The 22939-nt window shown below is 62.1% G+C and overlaps 3 protein-coding genes across 9 annotated transcripts in view; all 3 read left to right on the forward strand.

Moving 5' to 3' along the window:
- The window catches only part of Espnl (espin like), a 31206-nt gene extending 26774 nt beyond the window's left edge, over nt 1-4432 (forward strand). Inside the window, exon 10 of the mRNA XM_015481650.2 lies at nt 24-4432. Coding sequence (XP_015337136.1) covers nt 24-679 — 656 coding nt within the window. The 3' untranslated portion in view covers nt 680-4432. The remainder of the gene's footprint in view (nt 1-23) is intronic.
- A 1744-nt stretch (nt 4433-6176) lies between these two features.
- On the forward strand, nt 6177-16885 carry Klhl30 (kelch like family member 30). Of its 7 annotated transcripts, XM_015481651.2 has the most exons (9): nt 6177-6280; nt 8086-8933; nt 10026-10158; nt 11806-11892; nt 12467-12622; nt 13660-13848; nt 14604-14749; nt 15935-16186; nt 16826-16885. In XM_015481651.2, exons 1-8 carry the CDS (start codon nt 6205-6207, stop codon nt 16184-16186), a joined length of 1887 nt encoding a protein of 628 aa, XP_015337137.1. In that variant the 5' UTR covers nt 6177-6204; the 3' UTR covers nt 16826-16885. The 7 variants fall into 7 exon arrangements, with proteins under 7 accessions (XP_015337137.1, XP_048664815.1, XP_015337138.1 ...); XM_048808858.1 differs by lacking the exons at nt 15935-16186; nt 16826-16885 and adding an exon at nt 14226-14317; XM_015481652.2 differs by lacking the exons at nt 15935-16186; nt 16826-16885 and adding an exon at nt 14229-14317.
- Nucleotides 16886-22754: 5869 nt separating this feature from the next.
- The window catches only part of Erfe (erythroferrone), an 8813-nt gene continuing 8628 nt past the window's right edge, over nt 22755-22939 (forward strand). The window contains exon 1 of the mRNA XM_048808861.1: nt 22755-22935. Coding sequence (XP_048664818.1) covers nt 22818-22935 — 118 coding nt within the window. The 5' untranslated portion in view covers nt 22755-22817. The remainder of the gene's footprint in view (nt 22936-22939) is intronic.

The following is a 22939-nucleotide window of genomic DNA, read 5'->3' on the forward strand; positions in this document are numbered from 1 at the left end:
GAGCCCTCGGGCGCCCTCCCTGCTGCCCAGTGAGGGCCCCCGGCTCAGCCACTTGTGGCCGCAGCGGAGCATCATCACCCAGCTGCTGGGCAACTGGAAGGCCATCATGGCCCACGTGCCGGCCCGGCAGCTACGGCGGCTGAGCCGGCGGCCCCGCAGTCCCCTGTCCCCTGAGCAGTTCCTGCCCCACGTGAATGGGGCTCCTGTGCCCTACAGTAGCCTGCCACTGGACCTCTTCATGCTGGGCTACTTCCAGCTCCTGGAGTGCGACCTGCCGGCCGAGGAGCGCAAGATGCGTCACCTGCTGTGCTTCGAGGTCTTTGAGCACCTGGGTGCCCATGGCTGGGAGGCTGTGCGTGCCTTCCACAAGGCCGTGACTGATGAGGTGGCAGCTGGCCGCCGCACCTGGACTGATGGCTTTGAGGACATCAAAGCTCGCTTCTTTGGCTCTAGCCAGGGTGCCACTCGGGACACGGAGCCTGGTCGAAAGTCAGGCCTGACCTCCCTGGGGCCACTGCCTTCTGCCACCATCCCAAGCAGTGGCCCAGAGTCCCCTGCCCAGCGGCTGGGGTTTGGCTCCCAGCGGGGCAGCTTCAACAGCGAGGACATCTGTGGCTACATTGACCGGAGCTTTGCCTTCTGGAAGGAGAAGGAGGCTGAGATGTTTAACTTTGAGTGACAGAGAGTGGCTGGGAGGGAAGTGCCGTTTCCTCTCCTCCTGTCCTTTCCAGGCCACCTGGAGGCGAGGCAGGCCCAGGCCAGGCCACAGGTGTGCAGCACCAGCCTCCATCCCACTGTGGCCAGAGGTCCCTTCGGCTGAGGCCTGTGCTCCTCTGAGCAAGGACTGGACATCAGATCCTCTCCAGGAGCCCCGGCCCCTGTGGGCCCTGCAGGCAGGCTGCTTGCTGTCCGAGGGCCCTCGGCCTAGTTGTCCCCGAACTCCTGTTCCCTGCTCCCCTCCTCTGGTGCTCCGAGCCACCTGGGAGCCCTCGTCCGTCCTTTGCCTGCTGCTCTGGTCCTAGCTCAGGTCTTGCCTCTTCTCTGGGGCGACCTCCCATCTGCGGAATGGGGGCAGGGCTGGCAGCTGGAGGGGGCGGGACAGGATGGGAAGGGGCCTCCCTAGGAGCAGACCATCCTCCAAGTCCTCAGGAGGTGGTCCACAGGGACTCACCAGGGCACTGCAGAGCACCTGGCCCCAGAGGGAAGGCTCCCTGTGTGGCCCTGTCTTCTGGCTGGCTAGACCCTCCCAGACCCTCCCTCAGGGCCTGGGGCAGCAGCAGGGTTGGTCCTGGGCCACAGGGAGAAGAGCAGGCCTGTGCCCCTCTCAAAGGGAGCACACAGCAGCGGGTGTGGCCACTTCCAGGGGCCTTTGAGTGCCACAGGGCATCTCTTCTCCACAAGGTGGAAGGACAGGGGAGGGTCTCGAGTTGCTGCAGAGAACCTCCTGAACCAGGTGCTGGGGAGGGAGCCCTGAGGGCTGCCTGTGGGGTGCAGCTTGCCCCACTCCCAGTGACAGCCAGAAGGATGGGACACCACCTAGGCTGGGGGGCTGTGTGTCCAAGGAGGGCTGGGCTGGAGCCCAGGGGGCTCTGGGGTGGGGGCTTTGTGCGATAGCCCATCAGATGGTGGAGGGGGAAGGTTTCGAGAATCTTACACCTACCACCACCTCCTCAGACAGGCCCCTGGGGACAAAGGGGCACAGTGGGGACTGGCCACCTTCAGGGGTCTCCTGCAGTGCCTCCACCTCGCCACTGGGGGCAGGGCACCTTGGACCCTGGGGCTTGGAGGGTGGAGCCGGAGTGGAGAGCCCCAGAGAGGCAGGGTCCCTGGAGGAGGGACGGAAGCCCCCTCCCCAGCCTCAGGCCTGGCCGCCCGGGGCCCGCTGCACCTTCCCTGGTGTCCCCCACTGCCAGGACCCTCACTGTGCCGCTGACCCTGGACCTCTGCCTGCTAAATACAGCTCCCTCTCCTGGCCAACCTTTGCCCTGGGCTTGTCGCCTGCCTCCTTGTCCAGCGGGCACTGAGGCCCAAGCCTCACTTAGTCCCACTGGGACCTGAGTGTCCACTGCACCAGAGGGATGGCATTCTGGAGGGGTAGACTGAGGCCAGGGGAGGGCCTCTGTCCAGGGCCATGGCCTCACGCTCATCAGTCTGTGGTCAGTACTATAGAGGGCTCTCACAGGCAGGGGCTGTGGGCGCCTTGAGCCAAGCACCAAGTGCTCTTTCTTGGCCAGTGAGGCCCTGGTGCTGGACCCCACGCACCCCACAGCTGTGGACGAGGCTGACAGAGGGCCAGGATAGGAGGGGGGACTGGGCCTGGAAAGGTCCTGCGCTCCTACCTCCTGCAGTTCCTTCATGACCACGTGTCAGGTGCTGTTGGTCCAAGGGCCTGACAAAGGAGGGCCTGGGGGCTGGGTGGTGGGCAGAAGACAGAGCCCGGCCTCAGGCCACGTCTGGGTAGGAGGTTGGTGCATCTGGCTCAGGGCATCATACCTGCGTACGATGGCCTCAGAAAAGCCCCTGGTAGCCTCTGGACCTCAGTTTCTCAGCTAAGGGGCAGATTGAGGCTATTAGGGGGCACCTGACAAGCCCAGGGGTCCTCGGGTCAGGCGGGCTGTTGGACGAGGGTGGCAGTGGTAGCTCAGGGCCAGGCTTGTCGCCCAGAAGGAGGTGACCCCCAGGTGGCCTTCTGCAAACTCCCTGCTTCTGGGGGGAGCTGCCCCAGAGATCCTAGTGGCCTTGGCCTGGTGTGGGCCTGGGGAGCTGGCTTTTAAAGACATCTCAGGGTTTCTGATACCATTGGCCTGGGAACCCCTGGCCACTCACAGCTCACCTGCGGGGAGTTCTGTTTGGTGCCTATAAATGTCTCCAGTCGGCAGAAGCTCACTGGAGACCCCGGAGGCCCTTCTCGGAATCCTGGAGGCTGCAGACTCAGGAGGAGGCCAGACAGGAACAAGGTCAGGAGGGGCCTCTGCCAGCCTGCCAGCGTGCGCCACGGGGAGAGGCAGGAAGCAGTCGCACCAAGGGCAGCGCAGGGGCAGCGCGTCTTCCCTCCTGGTGGGTTGAGCTTGGTGAGACGTCCGCGCTCCACACCACTGTGTGGGCTGGTGCAGATCAAGCTTTCCTTTTCCTTTTTCTTCTTTTCCTCCTTCTTCTGTTTTTGTTTTGTTTGAAACAAAAAATGAGCAAATAAACTCTGAGGCCAGGCTTCAAGAAGTCCCCTCGCCACCTGGTAGTCACAGCCCCAGGTGCCCCCCAGAACACCACTGAAGCTGTGGTGTCCCTTCCACCTGGTTACAGAAGACACCGTGGCTCTGTCTCCTGTGTTCTCTCTGACTCTAGGGAAGCCCACTGCGGAACAGGGAAGAGTGCAGGACAGCCCAGCAGGGTCCCCAGAGCTGCCTTCGGATCACTACAGTATGGCCAGCTCCTAAATGCAGCCTCAATTAGACATTCTGAGAGAACCACCCTGGAATAAAACCAGATTTGTTTGTTGTCCTGAAACACTAGGTGTGGGGCAATTTGTCATGCAGCAACAGCTGACTGATACAACAGGAGTGATGAGGAGATGCTGGTGTTCAGATCTAAAGGTCTCATGATCACAGAGCAGTAGTCCACTGCACTAGGTAGCCCTGAGCCAGGAGCATGGTCACTCGGGTAAGCAGATCAGAACAGACTGGGCTGACTTAACCTGGCTGGAGATAAAGGGGCATCGGCACATCCCCAGGGGAAGAAGTGTTGGTAACAGTGCCGAGATTGTTTAGAAAAGTATCTTGGAAGAAGAAGAAAGCAAAACTTCATGGCGTCCTAAGCACAAAATAAGTCTCGCTTGGAAGAAGAGACCCCATGAGCTGGCTGGCACAAAACCCAGGGGGGCTGGCCAGTGCGGCCTGCAGGGTCCTGTCCCGGGCCAACCATACAGTCTGCAGCCTGGCCGGGGCAGCCACGGAAAGAGCTGCACTTGAGGAGAGAGGGCACTGCCTCAGCCAGGCTGGTCACTCTGATCTGTGCACAGGTGCTGACGAAGGTCACACACTAGAACTTGTGAGTTCACGCTCAGAATCTGTTCTGGGAGGTCACCACAGCCACACCCTCTCCTCCTAACAGTAGCAGGGGGAAAACCGGACACCCACAGGGAGAAGAGGACACGGGGCTTCACTTCCCACTTCCTGCAGCGAGGCATCGCCCTGCTGAGATGGAATTCAAAACCATGTTTTCAAACCTGATCTCATCCGAAGTGCTGGCCATGTGTCATCCAGTGACGAGGGCCACACAGACACACACACCCACTGTGAGACCAGCGAGGCCTGAAGGGAGGCCACCAGCGTGTGAAGGCCATAGTCTCTTTTCTGCTTTATGTTTTTCTGATTTCCAAAATGAATGCTTTGTTTTTATCATTATAAAAGGAAATGAGAGTGCGCGCCTGTAATCCCAGTGGCTCAGGAGGCCGAGGCAGGAGGATCATGAGTTCAAAGCCAGCCTCAGCAAAAGTGAGGTGCTGAGCAACTCAGTGAGATCCTGTCTCCAAATAAAATAAAAAAGGGCTGGGGATGTGTCTCCATGGTTAAGCGCCCCTGAGTTCGATCCCTGGTACAAATAAAAGGGTGGGGGATGAGCAGTGCACTTTCAAAGGCGGACCCTCCGTTGATGGGGATCCCCTTTGAGCCCCGTCATTGAGTCTCCCTGACTGGCCAGGTCTCCAATCCCCACTGTGAGGCCAGCACATTTGGCACACAGCACTGTCCCCAGGCAGAGCCAGTCCCTGTGACAGCAGCCTGTCATCAGGATTCCTGTCCTCCTTCCCTCCAGCCTGAGCAGGGACAGACACCCTGAGCAAAGCCAGCCTCTCCACTCCCCCTCCAGCTCCCTCCCTGCGATGGCCTGACATATGACACTTGGGGACATCACGGGGCTCTCTCACCCCCACGTGAGCATGCAGAGCAGGGCTGGAGGAACAGAATGGGGAACAGAAGCAGAGAAGGGGCGGGGCGGGGGTAGGCTAGCTGAGGAGGGGCGCGTGGAAGGAGGGACCCCACGCGGGAGCCGGGAACGTTCTGTCCAGACTTGATGCCAGGCTCTGTGTGACCGCTGTCCCCTGCCTCCACACACTCATCCTGGGAGCAGGGGCTGTGGCCTTTAGCTTCAAACCAGGCCACAGCAGCTGGGCTGGCCGAGCAGGTGCCTCTCGTGCCCGGACACCCCACTGCCTTGAGAGATCGCCTCGCTCTGATGGGAGGCTGTCACCGGGGCCACCTGGCCCCTCTGCTCTGTAAGACACTCCCTGACTCCGGCACTGCCAACACACCAGAGATGGTCATTTTAGTAGGAAGAGCTGACCAGTGAGCCTCCAGCCTGACCAGCCCAGGCTCAGGACCAAGGGCTTCTCTCTGGTGCGTGGAAGCCCCTTGGCTGGGAAGACTGGTTCTGACCACTGGCATGAGAGACTTCCAGAGACCCCAGCCCCCGGGCTCAACCTCCTGAGCCTCCTTCAGGCCCAGATGCGAGGGGCTCCCTGTGAGCCCTGTGTGTCTAGATGTCTTCGCTCTCTTGGGTGCTCAGGATGAAGGAAGAGACCAGGCAGCCCAAGGCCAAGGCCATGGCATGGCAGGAAGGGAGCCTGGCCTCTGGTGCCCTACATCTGCTGGGTGGGGCTTCCTCAGTACCCTGTCACCCTCTTTGCCACCAAAACCTCCCCACTGCCATTGCAGACCCCAACCTTTGAAAGGCCTGGCTGACCGGCCCTGCTTGTTTGTGGAGAGACTTCACCACTCTACAGCAGAATCAGAGGGCTCCTGGGCCCTGTCAAGTAAAGCGTCCCCTCCCCCGGTCCAGCCACGAGCTGAGACTCTCCATGTGGCCCCTGGTCCCCAGCATAGGCCCCCACTGTCCCATCCTGCAGAGGAGCAAACTGGGGAGGGGGTTGCATTCCCACCCATCAAGTTAGCCCAAGGACCCCTGGAGGGGTGAAAGTTCGTGGGTGCCCTGGAAGCTCCCCACTGTCTGTTCTGCCCTGGGGTCACCTGGAGGCCTCAGGCCCTCTGATGTGACATGGTAGTTTGGGCTTTCACAGCAGACGTCTGTGAAAAGCTATCACCTCCCCTCTTCCTCCAGCCCATCCCTCCCCACCCTCCCTTCTATGTAGACAGAGGCTAAAAATATCCCGTCGTCCCCACGTGGCCACCCAGCCCAGACCGGGAGGCCTCCATGCCCCTCGCTGCGGCTGGGCCGTCCTGTCCTCAGCTCTGTGTTCTCAGCGACGGGCGCCAAGGCTGGCTGAACGGTAGGGGCAGGGGCTCTGAGGGGGGCGGGCAGCAAGGGAGGGGCCAGGCAGGAGGCAGTGGGGGTGAGCAGGTAGGTTGTGCTGGTGTCCCGTTGTACAGCCTGGGGGTCACGGAGCTGAGTGCTGGCGACAGAGGCCCCTCCACAGGCCGAGCTCAGTTCCTCAGGGTGAACTGGGGGCTCAGCCAACAGGCTTCCTCAGTGGGCGGGGGGGCCAGGAGGCCCCCGAACCCCAGGACTGCAGCCAGGGCCACGCTGGCCCGCTCCCCGCAAGGCTGGGTTAAGGCTGTGAGCTGCCCGCCTGCTCACCCTCCCTCCTCCCTGGGCAGGTGCTGGATGAGGCTCCGAGGCCCTGGGACCCCTGTCCCATGCTGGGATGGCAGCAGCATGTGCTCAGAGGCACCCCTGAGGTGGCTGGGACGTGCTGGGCGCTCCCGTCTAACAGCCACTGTGTCACCATCGCAGCCGCTGGCCAAGGGAAGGCAGCAATGACGGGAAGGCAGAGCCTGTGGGCGGTGGCCCAGGACAGCCCCCGCGCCTGCAGCTCGCTGGTCTCTTGTGCTCACCCTGCCCGAGGGGGTGAGGGGGTCAAGCGTGTTGGATGGCCGGCCGGGTGCTGGCCCTGGCCTCCTGAGCTGTCCTGTCCCAGCATGAGCCCAGGCTGGCCCCTGGAAGGCCTAAGTGGGCTCCTTGGGAGCATTCTGCTCGGTAGGAAGGAGAAGGGCAGCGTAGGCCACGGAGTGGACAGGCCTCCAGCGCCTGCCCCGCGTCTCTGGCTCAGGCCTTGAGGTTGAGTACTCACTCCATGGGTCTTTCCCGTGTTTATTCGGCTCTGTTTTATCTTGTTTTATTTCTAGAGCGTTCAGTACCGCCGCCTGGCCCTGGGGGCTGTGTGGGCGCCCCCTGGTGGATGGGATGCCTCTCTGCTGTGCAAGCCTCTGCCTTGGAGTGACTGGGGGCGAACCCTTGGTGCAAACTCTTGCTTTAGGATGTTTTCTGAGGGCAAAACACCAGAAGCCCATAAATCAACAGGCTCGTCCTTCAACATGCCCAGGAGGAGCCTCTGGCTGAGCCACAGGGTCTTCAGTGGCCCAAGTTTGGCCGTAGCCCCAAACCTGGCTGAGTTCCAGGGTTGGCTCCCTCAGTTTCTGTGTGACCTTGGGCAAGTGAGTCAGGCTCTCTGTGCCTCAGCTTCCCTGCTGTAAAATGACACCCTCACCTCCAGGATGGTGGGGCTGAGTGCCTAATGCAGAGCGAGGTGGAACCTGGAGACCCCCGTTTGGGCAGGGTAGACTTGGGAGGATGGTGGTCCAGGCCCTTCACCCCCAGCTTCTCCATTGGCAGATGAGGAAATGGGACCAGAGAGAGGAGCAGAGCCACCCAAGGCCACCAAGAAAAGGCCTGGCCGGCGGTGCGAATCGGGGGCAGGAGACCCTGAAATGCCCCCAACAGTCAATCAGTAACGCGGCCCTCAGGCAGAGGGGTAGGGGTAGGGCCGGCCTTTGGGGAGCTCGAGTGGCACAGGAGTCCTGTCCTCTGGGGGCTTGTGAACCCCAGAAGAGGGAGAGAGACCCAGGTCTGGGGTTCTTTCTCGGGCCTGTCCTTCCCCAGTGGCTTGGCCACCTCCCTCCCTGTGAAATGGGAGCTTTTCCCCTCCAAGGGCTGGGCCTGGGTCAAGGGAGGTGGCAGACGGGGGCCCCGTGTCAGCCAGGCTCAGCCAGGGCTCGCTGGGGCGGGGAGGGTGTGCACCAATGGTCCCCAGAGGGAGTGAGCCTGTCACCCAGGCTGACCCTCTCCCCTTCCTAGGAACTCAGGTGGGCTCCAGGTGCCTCTACGGTGACAGGGTGGGCTGCAGAGTGTCCCTGCCCAGCTCTGGCATCATGGTGCGGAATGTGGACGACCTGGACTTCCAGCTGCCCTCGCACGCCCAGGACATGCTGGACGGCCTGCAGCAGCTTCGCTCTCTGCCCAAGCTGGCCGACGTCACCCTGCTGGTGGGCGGCCAGGAGCTGCCTTGCCACCGCAGCCTGCTGGCGCTCAGCAGCCCCTACTTCCACGCCATGTTTTCTGGTGACTTCGCTGAGAGCTTCTCTGCTCGTGTGGAGCTACCCGACGTGGAGCCGGCCGTGGTGGGACAGCTGCTGGACTTCGTGTACACGGGTCGGCTGACCATCACGCAGACCAACGTGGAGGCCCTGACGTGCACGGCCTCCCGCCTCCACTTCCCTGCCGTGCAGAAGGTCTGTGGCCGCTACCTCCAACAGCAGCTGGATGCCACCAACTGCCTGGGAATCTGCGAGTTCGGGGAGCAACAGGGGCTGCTGGGGGTGGCCGCCAAGGCCTGGGCCTTCCTGCGGGAGAACTTTGAGGCCGTGGCCCAGGAGGACGAGTTCCTGCAGCTGTCCCGAGAACGGTTGGCTACCTGTCTGGCCAGTGACCTGCTGCAGATGCAGCCGGAGCAGAGCCGGCTAGAGGCCCTGCTGCGCTGGGTGCGCCATGACACCCAGGCCCGGGCTGCCCACCTGCCCGAGCTGCTCAGCCTCGTGCACCTGGACGCTGTGCCCAGGCCCTGCATGCAGCAGCTGCTGGCCACAGAGCCGCTGATCCAGGAGTCAGAGGCCTGCCAGGAGGCTCTGTCCCAGGGCCACAGTGGGGTGAGTGAGGGCAGCCCTGAGACGCCACCTGCCCGGGGAGCAGGAACAAGAAAGGGGGGTCACCAAGGTGCCACCAGCTTTGCACTGCTCCTGCCTTGGGTTGGTCACCTGTGAGGGCATTACTCATCCCTCAAGTACAGATTGTGCCCTGAGAGCCACACCCTGGGTATCAGAGTGGGGAACCTAGAAGTGGCCCCATCCAGAAGGACCCCGTGGCTTCGCAGGAAGAGCCTGAAACAGACCCCAGGCAGAGGGGGAAGGCCAGGTGCTCAGGCACCCTCCAGGGGCTGGGGAGCTCTCTGGAGGAGGGGGCATCAGAGCAGGGTCCTCGAGGAAGGAGCTCAGCGAAAAGGAATGGGGCGGGGGGTGTAGAGATCGTCCAGGGAGGTGGCCCAGGTGGTTCCTAGGCAGGGGGCACAGGCAGCCTGGCAGCCACCAGCATCTGCCCTTCGTTTTGTGCTGACTGCAGGTGGGGCAGGTCCTGGTGAAGTGACAGACCTGGATGTGGCTGGGACAAGGAGCCACGTGGGTCAGCCTCCAGACAGCCTGGAGGGGCGTTGGGGAGGCTTGGCCCAGCCTGGTGGCTCCTGGCAGTGTACAGGGGGCAGAATCCTGACCCCTGCCACCGCCGGGCCCTGGCCAATCACAGTGGGCCTGGCCTCATGCTGCAGCCAGCCTGGGAGCTGCCCGGCTGGCCATCACAGTGATCCTGGCGGTGGGAGGCTGGACATTCTGGAGAAGGTCCTGGTATCCTGGGGACAGTGGCTCCTTACTGAGACTGTATCTCCCAGAGCAGCCCAGCCAGGGGCAGGGGGCTGTGCGTGGCTGCTGAGCGGCCCTGGGCTCAGTGCTGGCCCTCGGCTCAGTGCTGGCCCTCACACACGCTGCCTCCGCAGCCGTCTGCATCCCACAGCCACTAAGGCAACCCGCACACGTGTGCACACATGTAAGCACACACACACACACACACACACACGCACGTGTGCACCCCTGCTGAGGCTGGCCCAGGTGTGGCACTGTCACAGGGACCTCCATGGGCCCCTGGCATGGGGAGATGGTGGCCAGATGCTCTGCCCCTGCTCCTGCCCACAGGTGATGCTGGGCCTCCCACAGAAGATCGAGGAGGTGCTGGTGGTAGTGGGCGGGCGGGCACTGGAGGAGGACGAGGGTGGTGAGGAGCCCACTCCTCAGCCTGGGAACTTCGCCTTCTACAACACCAAGGCCCGTGAGTACCTCCCCACACCCCTTCAGGTGGCCCTGGTGTCACCTTGCAGATGCACAGGGAATAGGGCCCTTGCCCAAGTCCATGTACTGGGGGTGCTCGTCGGGCCTTCTTGGGGACTGCAGAGGAGCCCAGGCCATAGCAGGGGTGGGGACACATTCAGTCCCCTCTCCCTCCAGCCAGAGTCCCCATCTCTGGTCTTTATCAGGTTCTGGTGGCCAGAGTGAAGGTCCCACTGCCCAGGGAGAGCTGTGTGGGGTGGTGGCCTGGGTCAGTGCTTCTTCTCAGTGCCCCTTCCCTGGCGCAGGGACAGAGGGGCGCAGGCTGCCTGGGTGAGCGCTCGGCCCACGGGCTCTGGCCCCAGCCTTGAGCAGGCTGCTCTGCCTCCCTGAGGGTCCTCAGCTTCCTCCTGGGTGCCCTGGGCACCTGGGGCCTCTCACAGTCACCAGGAGGCCAGGAGCCGAGGGCACACCGGGGACAGGCCTGCTGTTTGGGGGGGCCTCCCTGCCTTCCTGGGAAGGGGTGAGGGGCTCTGAGGGCTCCTCATGGCTCTGTTTGCCACTTCCTGGGGAAGTTCTGGGGCAGGTGGCCAGCCCCCGCAGGGCGGCAGCGGCTGGTCGGCTGGAGGAAGTCCGAGGCTGGCTGTCCAGGTCAGAGGCTGACGAGAGGGGATTTGGGGCTGACGTCAGGAGGGAGCAGCTGTCCCTCAGACCTGGCCAGGAGGTCATGGCATCCAAGGCCGGCTAACTACTGGGCAATCCCCACCCTGGGGTGACACAGGCATGAGTCAGGGGACACTCGGTCCCTGCCCACGGTGCCAGGCTCTGCTCACCAGGAGGCCCTGAATTCCAGGTCCTGAAACTCTCATAGACAGTAAGCATTCCCAGGTGCTTCCCCGAGGGCTGGTCTCGCCCACAAACGCTTCCATTTCTAGGACCCCAGTGTCCCCAGACAGGCTCTTGCTGATTTTTTTCAACATCTTCTCATCTCTTGCCTCAGTTTACCCAAGAGCCCCAGGAAGGCAGGTCTGACTTGGCACATCACCCGCTCTCCCAGCAGTGAGAACACTCCCAACACCCACCACTGTGGAGTGGTCCCCGTGCCCCACCTGTCCTCCCATGCCCACCCCTCCCCAGGGAAGCAGGAGGACCCCCTTACACACAGAGGGAAACCAGGGCCAGGGCTCATCCACACGCTGGCGCATGAGAGCTGGGGTTTGGACCCGTTCTGCTTCCCATAGGGCCAGTGTCCGATGCCCCATGGGGCAAACAGGGGGCTCAGTGGGAAGGTTGGGTGGCTGGATGGTGATGCTTTTATAACCCACTAGTGACACCCACAGATCAGGTAACTTAGCCCACACCCCATCTGACTAAGGGGAAACTGGACCTGGGACTGAATGGCTGCTTGGGGTCAGTGGGGTGAACCACGTGGCCTGGCCTGCAGAGCCTGACGGCCTTTGCTACTTCCTTGGGTGCCGCCCGTGTCCAGGCTGGGTGCCAGTCTCTGGGGTGCTGGAGGTGAGGTCATGATGAGCCGGAGCACGCAGGGCCAGGCTGGGTGTCGTCTCACCTCTGTGGCTGGCCGGGCCCCTCTGTGCCCCTTTGTCTACAGCGAGGGGTGCTTCCTCAGCATGCCCCTCTCTCCCCGCAGGGAGGTGGATGGCTCTCCCGGACTTCCCTGACTACCACAAGTGGGGCTTCTCCCTGGCAGCACTCAACAACGACGTCTATGTCACAGGTGGGCAGCCAGCTAGCCCCTTCCAGAGAGCCCTGCCCAGTGAGTGCCTGGCCTAGTACTGGCCCCAGATTAGCTCTCCCCTCTCACAGGGTCCCTCCAGGCCCGGCCAAGCTGTGAAAGCAAGGAGTTTGAGTCCAGGGGTGACCGGTAGGCACTGGAGCCGGGCAGTGTTCACTGACTGCCCAGGGCCAATCTGCTGTGCTCCTGCAGCCAGCGTGTCCCCAGAAGGAGCTGGTGACAGGGTGGCCCCCTGTCCTTTCACATCTCAGGATTTGGGGTTCCTGATAGGATTTGGCTGGGGGAGAAATCTTCCCCTGTTGGGGGTTGGGAATCCTGATCTCCCCTTGTTGATGAGGAAGGAGGTCCACAACTACATGCCACCCACAGTGCCGCCCGCAGCCCAGGACCTGGTGGCATGGAGGCGCCACACACTCATGATCATGGCCTGGCACGGGGCAGGGGCATTTGTACCCAGTGGTTACCCATGTCACTAGTGGGACATTGGTACCCAGACCCCAGGGATCCAGAGACCCCACATTGGTGGTACCTGTGTAGATAGAACCTCTCCTGGCAGGTGGCTCCCGGGGCTCCAAGACAGACACCTGGTCAACCACCCAGGCCTGGTGCTTCCCGCTGAAGGAGGCAGCCTGGAAGCCCGTGGCACCCATGCTGAAGGCCCGTACCAACCACGCCAGCGCCGCGCTCAACGGGGAGATCTACGCCATTGGCGGTGAGGCCTCCCTCCCCACTCCCTGCAGCCAGCCGCTGGAAGCCCCTCCTTCCTGCCCAGAGCTCGCCATCTGGGGGAGATCAGGGAAGTCCACAACAGGGCTTCCAGTGGGTGGCTCTCAAAACCCATGCCCTGGGAGACCTCAACAGCCAGCCCAGTGCTTCGGATGCCTTTGGGTACAGAGGAAGCAGGACGATGAGTCAGGAGGGGGCCGGCAGAAACTGAGGCCTTGATTTGCCAGCAGGGGTGACCAGGCCACCCCTGAAGCTTGGACTCAGCCTTTAGCTCAGGGTCACCGGGAAGTCTCAGAGTGAGGAACCCGCTGTGGCCACTTTCTCATTGCCGTCAGGCCCACTGAGCCTCTAGCCTGAAACAGGACCAACTAGTCACGCAGGCACCCCAGTGCTAGAGCAAGCAGCCACCCCGGGAATTATCAATCCCAGTGTTGAACATGAAATGCATGCGACCCGCGAGCTCTGTAGGTAACCTGCCTGGCCCTACAGCCATTCCTAAAGCCCACCTGTCCCCTGTTCTCTCAATGGCTGCTGTGTCCCTAGCCAGGAAGCAGAGAGACACATAACCCCCAGGGCATCTCCACCCCCAGGGTCACATGGTGGGGCACCGTGACACCCTGGGTGCCATCAAGACTGGGGCACTAGGAACGTGAGGCGCACCTCTTGCTCCACAGCCGGGCTCCCCTTCTTTGTCACATCCAGACCCCACTGGGGACTGGGCACGGGCTGCCGATAGCTCCAGCGTCTTTCTTTTTGCAGTCCACCCTCTCAGGCCTGGCCGGGGACCCTTCAGGGTCTAAGTGACTGTCCATTCCCTGCCCGTTGTCGGTGGCAGGGCCTCGGGCAGGCAGCCCCAGCTCTCGGAGCCCCAGCCTCCCTGGATGTGGGAGGCTGGCTGCCTCTGGAGGCCACGCTCCCCACTTGCCCCCAACCCTGTGCAACCCTGAGAGCTCCAACCTGGGGTGCAGGCACTCCCTCTGGAGGCCCTGCAGCCTCCCCTCATGTTGTTGAGCTGCCCCACAGGCACTGCCCTGGGTGTGGTGGAGGTGGAGAGCTACGACCCCTACACGGACAGCTGGACGCCCGTCAGCCCGGCCCTCAAGTACGTCAGCAACTTCTGTGCGGCCGGCTGCCGGGGCCGGCTCTACCTGGTGGGCTCCAGCGCCTGCAAGTACAACGCCCTGGCCCTGCAGTGCTACAACCCCGTCACAGGTGGGCAGACATGGGACCCGCCGCGCCCTGCGGCCCCAGCAGGGGCGGGGACTACCAGCCCCCTCTGCAAGACTCCCAACCCAGTCCCAGCACAGTGGGCCGAGGGTGGGGCCTCTAGGGCAGGTGGGGCCAAGAGGAGGGGAGAGGTGGCCTTGGACCTCTCATGAAGGGCCACGGCCCCTTTAGAGAGGGATGGGAAGGGCGGCGGGCAGTGCGGGGCCGGGTCGCCTCCCAGAGGGCAGCAGCCTGTCTGTCCTGCCCCAGCCCCTCGCCTGGTCCTGAAGCCTGCCTGGTTGCTTTGTGCACCTGGACTGGGCCTCACGGGCAGTGATCCTGGACCTCCGAGACCCAATGAGTCTCAGCTGGGTATTCTCCAGCAGGGTGGCCTTCCCAGCCCTGGTCTCTGTCTCTTTATCCTCTGGACAGTGGAGATGAGAGGGACCATCTACCAGTGAGAGCCAGACTCCAGGTGGGGATGGGGCCCCTGGGGAGACCTGGGGGACAGGCCACTGCGAGCAGCATGGAGACAGGGAGGGTGGGGTGACCCGGCCGAAACCTCTCCTGAGGCGGAAAGGCCTCTGCAGTTCAGTGGGACTTGGCCTCGCAGGGCACGGGGACGGCCCCCTCCACAAGTGTCCAGTCTCAGTGAGGGTGCTCACGCTGTCCGCAGCAGAGAGCAGCAGGCTCCGAGCGGCGCCTGGCCTTGGCTGTGGACCGCGCCCGGCCCCTCTGGTGAAGGTGCCCGTTGCCTGCAGATGCGTGGAGTGTGATCGCCTCGCCCTTCCTGCCCAAGTACCTGTCCTCGCCCCGCTGTGCCGCGCTGCAGGGGGGGCTGTACCTCATCGGTGACAACACCAAGAAGGTCTACGTGTACGACCCGGGGGCCAACCTGTGGCAGAAGGTGGGCTCCCCGCCTCCCAGGCCCCTCCCCACCGATGGCCCTGCTGGACTCCTGGCCCGTGGGGCACAGAGAGGCCAACAGGGAAGTGAAGACAGGCTTCACTGTCCCCTGGATGCATCCCGCCACGCCAGCGCTGAGGTTACCACCGGCACCCTGTCCCTGGGGAGTGTCCCCAGGCTCAGGCAGTGGGAGTTTCAGAGGCAGCCACAGACTAAAAGGAAGCAGCTCCTCCCGCGGGCCACGAGGGAGTGAGCCTGGTTGGGCCAGGGAGCGGATTCCTGAGCTGCCCTCCTGTGGGCTCCCTAGATCCCCAGGCACCCCCCACTCTGCCACTGGCCCAGGGGAGGATGGAAGGTGGTCATTCCAGAGGCCAGCCTGGGGCCACTGGAGCCCCGGTTTTCTCCTCATTGGAGGCCACGATGGGTCTCAGCCCGCGCTGGACACTGGGCCTGCCCTCCAGAGGCTGAACTGAGGCTTCCCTCCCGCAGGCGCCCTGGGAGGCTGCAGCCGCTGTCCTGGCAACAGTGGGCCTCTGCATTCCTGTTGCCTGCAGCTGTCCCTTGGTGTCAGCCCTCTGCTGACCTGAGGCCCCCACCAGAGTGGCAAAACAGGTGCAGGACAGGCCCTGCCAGGGGCACTGCTTCCTGGGCCCGTCCTGCACCAGGCCTCTCCCGCCATGCTCACGGGCCAGGCTGGGGTCCCACCACCCTGGCTCTCCCAGGAGTGCCCACAGTCTCTCAGGCTATGTCCTGAGAGAAAGCTATGTCCTTGTCCCTCAACCCCTCTCCAGGGCACTCCTGAGGCCGTATGCAGGGGCAAGGAGTGTGTGCAGGGGCAGGGGTTCCGGGGTGGCTCGCCCTCCGGGGTGTCTGCAGGTGAGCACACCTGCCCCTCGTGCCCTCGAGACAGCCACTGTGAATGGAGGCTCAGTCCAGCCTCACTGGAGGCCCCTGGGCTTAGGCCTCAGGGTCCCCTCAGCCCCTCTGACACCAGGAGAGGCCATCCTCTGGGGAATCGCAGGGCTCCCCCAGAGGGAGTCTGAGGAAGCCTGAGGGGTCCTGGTGACCTCCCCAGGAAGCTGGTACAAACTGCCCTGCCACCCTCCCCCACCCCGCTGACCCTGGTGAGGACGCTGTTGGCCAGAAGCCTCTGGCCTGCTGGATGCTGACCACTGACCATCCACAGGTGCAGTCCCAACACAGCCTGCATGAGAATGGTGCGCTGGTGCCTCTGGGTGATGCCCTGTACGTGACAGGTGGCCGCTGGCAGGGCATGGATGGCGACTACCGGGTGGAGATGGAGGCCTACGACACGGTGCGGGACTCCTGGACGCGCCACGGGGCCCTGCCCCGCCTCTGGCTCTACCACAGTGCCTCCAGCATCTTCCTGGACGTCTCCAAGTGGACACGGCCCTTCAGCCCAGCCCAGGAGCACTAGGTGGGGAGCAGCTGGCGGGGCATCCCCATCAGGTCCTTGTCACCCTGTGCAATCCTCTGGGCTCTCACCAGTTCCACCAGAGCTGCTGTCTCCAGGGCTTTGGGCCACAGGGGACTCCAGAAGGCACACTGAGAGGACGTGGCCTGTGTCCACAGTGCTGGCAGTACGGCCTGATCTCCAGACACCTGTGTGGGAGGAGGGCTTTGCTGACCTGGGATGCCAACCTCGGAGGAAGGCACCGGGAATCAGGACGCCCCAGAACTCAGGCCTCTCCCGGGGTCAGCTCCTAGGGCCTCTGGGCCCCACCTGGGCCCTCAGGAAGTTGCCTAAATGAGGAATGAACGTGGGCACTGAAGCAGGGCCCTGGGATGGGTCAGCACCAGGCCCTCTCTGGCTTGCTCTGACCCACTGCTGTGTGACCACACCTGGCAGCCTGCCGGCTCTGGCCTTGGGCTCTCTGCTCACTGCAACAGGACCACAAGGTGGGCTTCGAGTCCCGCCCCCCCACAGTGGCACTGTGCTGAGAGCCACAGGAATGACGCCTGGCATTTTTGCCAGAAGGAGTGGTTGAGAGGTGACGCCAGCCAGCCATTGAGATGATGACGGTTATGTTAAGCTGTGCATTCAATTGTACATGAGATCCCTGCTGTCCGCCTTGGGCGCCCCCTACTTTGGAGTTCTCGCGGGATTCCTGGAGAGTTCTCGTTGGTTGGGGAAGTTCCGGAGGAGGGATTTCCAGTTGGTGTGTGGTGTTCCTGGAAGCCCGCGAGGGAGTGCGGAGAATAAAGGAGTTCCTGTTTTGAACCTACAAGTGCCTTGTGGCGGCTCGGTTATTTTGTGCCCAGCCAGACTGCGGCAACACTGTGTTTCCAAATTTGCTTCTGGGGACAAAGGAGGCCTTGCTCAACCCTTTCTGTGCCCCCTCCAGGATGCCCTAGGAAAGAAGGGGGTGGGGCATGAGGCACAGAAGGGTCTGAAGGTGGGCGGCTGGAGAGGGCGCTTGAGGACAGGATTGCCCTGCTTCTTGGGACAGTGTTCATCAAAGAAAAGGCTCTGGAATGAAATTACCCACAGGGTGGGACCCACTGGAGTCTGTAGGGACTTTTGTGGCTCTGGGGTCTGAAGGGGGTCTTGCTTCCAGAACCCTCCTGAGAGAGGAAGCTCGGGGACATTGATGGCCTCCTGCTGGCTCAGGCCTGCCCCAGGGCCCTTGAGTATCACTGGGGCCCATGCAGGGTTGGCTCAGCCTCCTGCATGCTCCTCTCTCTCTTTCTCTCTCTCTCTCTCTGTTGTCCTGAATCAGGCACCATGTTTGTAACCAAGGACATATTTAAGGACTCTCACTGGGTCTGAGTGCCACACCCCCTCTGTCACAGGCTCCATCAGAAGATGAGCTGCAAGTTAGGAGTCAGCCCTAGCACTGGCCCTGCCCTGACCCTCCAAGGCCCCAGGTCCAGCCCATGGCACCTGGGCTTTTACCCCTGGGTTCTAGTTCATGTCAGGGTCCACTCTGCTCCCAGGCCTGACTTCCATGCCAGTTTTTTAGGGAGAACTGAGCTGACCTTGGGCCCAGGTAGAGCAGGTCCTCCAAGAAAAAGAGCCAGGGCCTGAGGGACCCAACTGCCTGATGGACAGGGTGAAAACAGGGCAAGGGTCTCTGGGACCCTTGACTCTTGCTGCACAGAAGTTTCCAGGAACCCTTTCTAGGCTGTTTAAAAACCACGCCTTGAAGAGTGAGACCGACTTACGCTGGAAGGGAAAGGTGGGGCGCTGGCCACAGCATGCATGGGAATGGGGGCCGTTCTGGGGTGGGGCACATGCCAACCAGGGCCCGACCTGCAGCTTCAAACCACACCTTGGCTGGTCCACGGAGCTGCCCAGTTCAGGATACACGCAGTGGTTGTGCAGGGAGGGCAGTGCCCTGAGGGAGGACGTGGAAGAACAGGCGCTTCTCACTCTCCTGTCTCCTCCTGTTAGTGCCGCACACCAGCCAGACCAACCAGAATCCAGAACAGAAGGAAGAGAGGCTGTGGCACAGTCCACCAAGGCCACTCTGGTGCAGAGCAGGTGGGGAAGGGGACAGGCCACTGGGATGGCACACAGGGACTCTCGGGCCTGTGACTCAAACCCTGGGTGATGGTGCTCTTTCACACAGGACAGGGATGACCATGGGCAGCCTGGATATCCTCTTCTGTTACTGAAGACCTCAGGAACACAGGACTCAGAAGGATTGGGGCTCATGCAGGCTTCTAGAAGGGACAGGGGGCACTTCAGAACATGTGCCAGCCAAGCACCACCCCCTACCCTGCTCTCAAGCTCCCCTCCCAACCATGGAGTATGCGTCTGCCAAGTGGGTGCAGCATGTCCTCCGGCTGATGGTGCTGGGGGAAGAGAGCCCCTGCAGCCGCCCAGCCCCCAGGGTGTCCATGGAGCCTCAGCAGCCAGGCCCCGCACCACGAGTCAGGGCCCAGGGTGCTGCAGCCATTTCCACTGGGCTTGGGTCTGCCCGCACCGCCCTGCGTCACCCAGCCTCTTCATGGAGCCAGCTGCAGGCACCTCATGGAATGAGCCACAGGGACAGGCAGCCTGGAGGGCCTCTGTGGTCAGTGACCCCCACTCCTCGGCCCGTTAGGCGGAGCCTTCACCTTCACTCTGTCAGGAACTGAGGGGGAGCGAGGACACAAACCCGCACAAGGGCCTGCGTATGGTCCCTGTTATGGTCTGGATGCGAGGTGTCCCCCAAAGGCTCCCGAGTGAGACAGTGTGAGGGTTCCGAGGGGAAGTGACTGGGCCTGAGAGCCTTAGCCCAGCCGGAGAACTGATCCCTGCGGGCACTGTCTGGGGTGCCTGAGGAGGTGGGCACTGGGGCGTGGCTGGGCATGAGGTCTGCATCTGGACAGTGGAGCTTGCTCTCTCTTCCTGACCATCCTGTGAGCGCTTCTCTCTGCCACTCTTCCGCCATCATGTTCTGCTCCCCTTGAGCCCTGAGGAATGGAGCCTGCTGAAACCCTGCGCTCCTCCCCTAAGATCGTTCTGGTCAGATCTTCTAGTCACAGCAGTGAAAACGCTGATTAAAACAGTCCCTGCTCCCAATGTGGCACCAGATGCCCAGCCTCCGGAGGGCCTGCGGTGGAGGTGAGCCACTCCTGGTCCCCAACCAGGAGATAAAGGGGTCTTCCTGAAGGAAGGGTTCCTACACGGAGGCAACGTGGCCTCCCAGGGCCCACAGAGTGCTCGGGGACTGCCAGGCTCACGGGTGAGGGTCGTTTCCATCACAATCACATTTAAGAATGGGACTTTTGGGGCTGGGGCTGGGGCTCAGTGGTAAAGCACTTGCGTAGCATGCATGAGGCACTGGGTTCAGTTCCTGGCACCACAATAAAATATGAACAAAATAAATAAAGGTGTTGTGTTCATCATCATCATCAACAACAAAGTGACCCTTCCCAGCTACTTGTGAGGCTGAGGCAGGAGGATCCCAAGTTTGAGGTAAGCCTGGGCAACTTCTAAGACCCTGTTTCAAAATAACAAATAGAAGGGCTGGGAACGTAGCTCAGCGGTAACGTGCTCCTGGGTTCCGTCCCCAGTGGTGGTTAATGGATAGATATCAATCCTGACCAGAATGCCAACAGGACCAGTATCTACCCTTTTGCATTATACTGTGAGCTAAAAGCTAATTCTTTAAGTTTTTAATCTATTGAAAACATGGAGGCCATTAGCAGATTATAACCCAAGAGGCCCCAGGGAGGAAGAACTCTTCCCTTGACCTGCCACAGCCTAGCCCCTGCCCAGACGCGCAAGGTTCCACCCCCACCTTGTGCCCAAAACTTGAGCAGGAACAGAGGGAACAATTCATGAATTGAATTCAGTCTGTGAGTCCGTCACAGCTGCTGGCCACAGGCCGTGGGGGCTGGACCTGGACACCATGTTGTTTGGTGACTTCATGACCTTGAGCCAAGATCCTGGGGTCCCAGGATCTGAGCCCGAGTTTCCTCATCCATGTGACGGGATGATCTTGGGATTCAAGCATTGGTGGCCCCATGTGCACGCTGATGGGGGGGGTGGCGGGGGCCACACAACAAGTTGACTGCAGACTCCCACTGTTTTCGGGGCAAAGGGAGCTTTTATTCCCATGACCTCATCGGCCAAGGGCCTTCCTTTGGAGAAAGAGAGGGGAGTGGGAATCACTTGGCTGCCTTAGGCTGCCGGGCAGCCGGGCTGAGGCCAGGGCACCAGGGCCCGAGAGGGAGGGTGAGGTTCCAGCCAGGCGTGCAGGCTGGGGGGCCACCTCCTGCTCTGCAGGCCCATCCTGTGGCCACTCATTCAACTTAGGACTTCCACCCCAGGGGCCACCCCCACCTCTGAACCAGGGCTGCGCCTATGGGGTGGGCAGCAGGAGCAACCTTGCCTACCGCCTTCTCTGAGGGCAAGCTGCCATGAGGTGGGAGCCCAGGCCCAGGCCAGGCCCGTCACACGCCCAGGCTGGTGTTCCAGCAGGCCATCCCAGCACCATGACCGATGGGACTTGGGCCCTCTGGCAGAGCCCATGACATCACTAGGATTTTTCCCTGTTTGGGAAAATAACGGTTTTTTTCACAGGGCAATGGCTCTTGTCCCCAGTGCTGGCTCTTGTGCCCTCGGGCTCCACACTCTGAAAGGGAAAGAAGTCACCAAGCAGCTGAAGAGCCATGCTTCCCCTCTTCCCACAGAGCCCTTGTGCTGCCCAAGGGGACAGAGCTGGGAGCAGGTTGAGTCAAACCACCCACCTTGGGCCACTACGGGGAAGGCCCTGCAGGAAGTGCGCACGGGGGGCGGGGAGGCACAGGGAGAAGACAGGGCCACCGGCCTCCACAGCCCCAAACACACCGCAGGAGAACTCAGCGTCCCACAACTGGAGGAGGAAGACCCACAAAGGGCTGTGAAGAACTGACCACACCCACTGGGGAAGTAGGCCTGCCCCCCACGGAAACCCAGCACTGCCTCCGGGCTGTGCATCCCTGGGCAAGCCGGCCACCTCTCTGGACTAGTCCATGAGCCGGGAAAAACTTTTCAGAAACAAGAAGGTACCTGCCCGCACAGAGCTGCACCCCCAGGCGGGGCCCTGCACAGCAGATTGCAGGTTCTGACAGGAACCCCTGGGGTCCTGGGGTCCGCAGGCTCCCTGAACAAGGGAACAGAACCAGCTTGACTTGCTTCACAGTGGGGCGCAGGCTCCAGCACCCCTGGACCTGCTCTGGCAGAGTTCCACTGGCCAGGCTGCCAGCCGTCATGTCCCACCCCCAGCAGAAGGGCACACCTGCCAGGCAGTGCCCCATGCTCCGAGGGCACACAGCAGCACCCTCCGTCCCATGTGTGGATTGGGGAGCCAATGTCCTCATTGTGATTAATCTACCACAGTCTCCAGATAAAATAAATTCAGGCATTTTGCTGAGCACACGTTCATAGGTCAATGCTTCTCAGATGTGTTCTTAGAGATCTGTAGTTTCCACAGGAATTAATATTTTTTCATTCCATGGTAACATTTAAAGAAATTGGGTGTCAGTGTTAAAGGCAGAGCTTCCCTGTTTTCAGTCCTAACCTGCCAGGGACCTGAGACCCTCATGCTCAGGGCAGGCAGGGTGTTTTCTTGGAGCATTTCCCCAGGGAAGAGAGGCAGAATTCTTTTGGATGATTTACAACTAAAAGTGCCTCTTTTTGTGGGCTGGGGTTGTGGCTCAGTGGCAGAGCAGTTGCCTCAAACATGTGAGGCACTGAGTTCCATCCTCAGCACCACTCAAAAATATAAATAAGCAAAACAAAGATATCGTGTCCATCTATAACTAAAACTAAAACAAAACAACAACAAAATAATTTTTTAAGTGCCTTTTCTCACTCAGGGCAGTGTTTCCTGTTTGTCATCTCCTGGCACTAAGCCAGCCAGGTGGAATGTGGCGGGAGGGGCCCTTCCCCTTCCTGGTTCTCCGCATCCCGCGGTCCCGCGGTCCTTGGTCCACGCTCCCGCCATCCCTGGGGTGGATGGCGGAGGGAGCATGCCAGCTGTGCCGCCCCGAGGATATCGAAAAGCGCCGTGTGCCCGCCAGGCGCACAGAGATCCAGGTGTGCGCTCTCCCTTCCTTTACGCCAGCCAAATAGGTCTGAACCATCCCGAGGCCCGCAGGGCTGCTCCACCTGTCGGGGTGCGGTGCCCTGCACTGACCCTGGGGGCTGATGGACAGAGGGCAGCTTGGTCCGGTCCGCCCCCAACACTGTCCATAGCAGCATAATATGGGGTCATTCCTCCCAGCCTGGGCCCCCACCAGTTCTGGGCAGCTGCCCGCTTGGCAGACTGGCCCCATGACCCTGGGCCTCCGGGTGCATCCGACGTGGGCACCACCGGAATTCAGGGCGCCCCGGATCTGGGAGGCGTCCTGGAGGGAGGGGCTCCCGACTGGGAAAAGGGGCCCAAGAGTCCACTTCGACGTGCTCAGCTGGGGTCTCCGAGGCCTAAGGGTGGGGGCGAGCAGAGGGACCGGACCGGGGCGGGAGCAGGGGCGGGGCGGGGCGGGCAGCGGCGGGGCTCGCGCGTTATAAGGCGCGGCCCAGGCCCGGCCCCGCGACGCCGCTCCGGAGCCGCCCTCCGCTCGCCGCGCGCATGGCCCCGTCCGGCCGCCCCGCCGGAGCGCGCCTGCTGCTCGTGTGCGCTGGCCTGCTGACCACCGCCGCCGGCCTCGGCAACCCGGAGCCCGGCGCGCCCGCAGGGAGCCCCGCGCGCCC

Source organism: Marmota marmota, unplaced genomic scaffold (genome assembly GCF_001458135.2).
Source record: "Marmota marmota marmota unplaced genomic scaffold, marMar, whole genome shotgun sequence".
Lineage (NCBI taxonomy): Eukaryota > Metazoa > Chordata > Mammalia > Rodentia > Sciuridae > Marmota > Marmota marmota.

What these genes read in the sequence shown, in the direction of transcription:
- Klhl30 (XM_015481651.2), top strand. Translation starts at nt 6,205, where the DNA reads ATGCCCCTCGCTGCGGCTGGGCCGTCCTGTCCTCAGCTCTGTGTTCTC. An exon ending in GGAGATCTACGCCATTGGCG is followed by an intron (nt 12,623 to 13,659) that starts GTGAGGCCTCCC and finishes GCTGCCCCACAG; the next exon opens with GCACTGCCCTGGGTGTGGTG. An exon ending in GTGCTACAACCCCGTCACAG is followed by an intron (nt 13,849 to 14,603) that starts GTGGGCAGACAT and finishes CGTTGCCTGCAG; the next exon opens with ATGCGTGGAGTGTGATCGCC.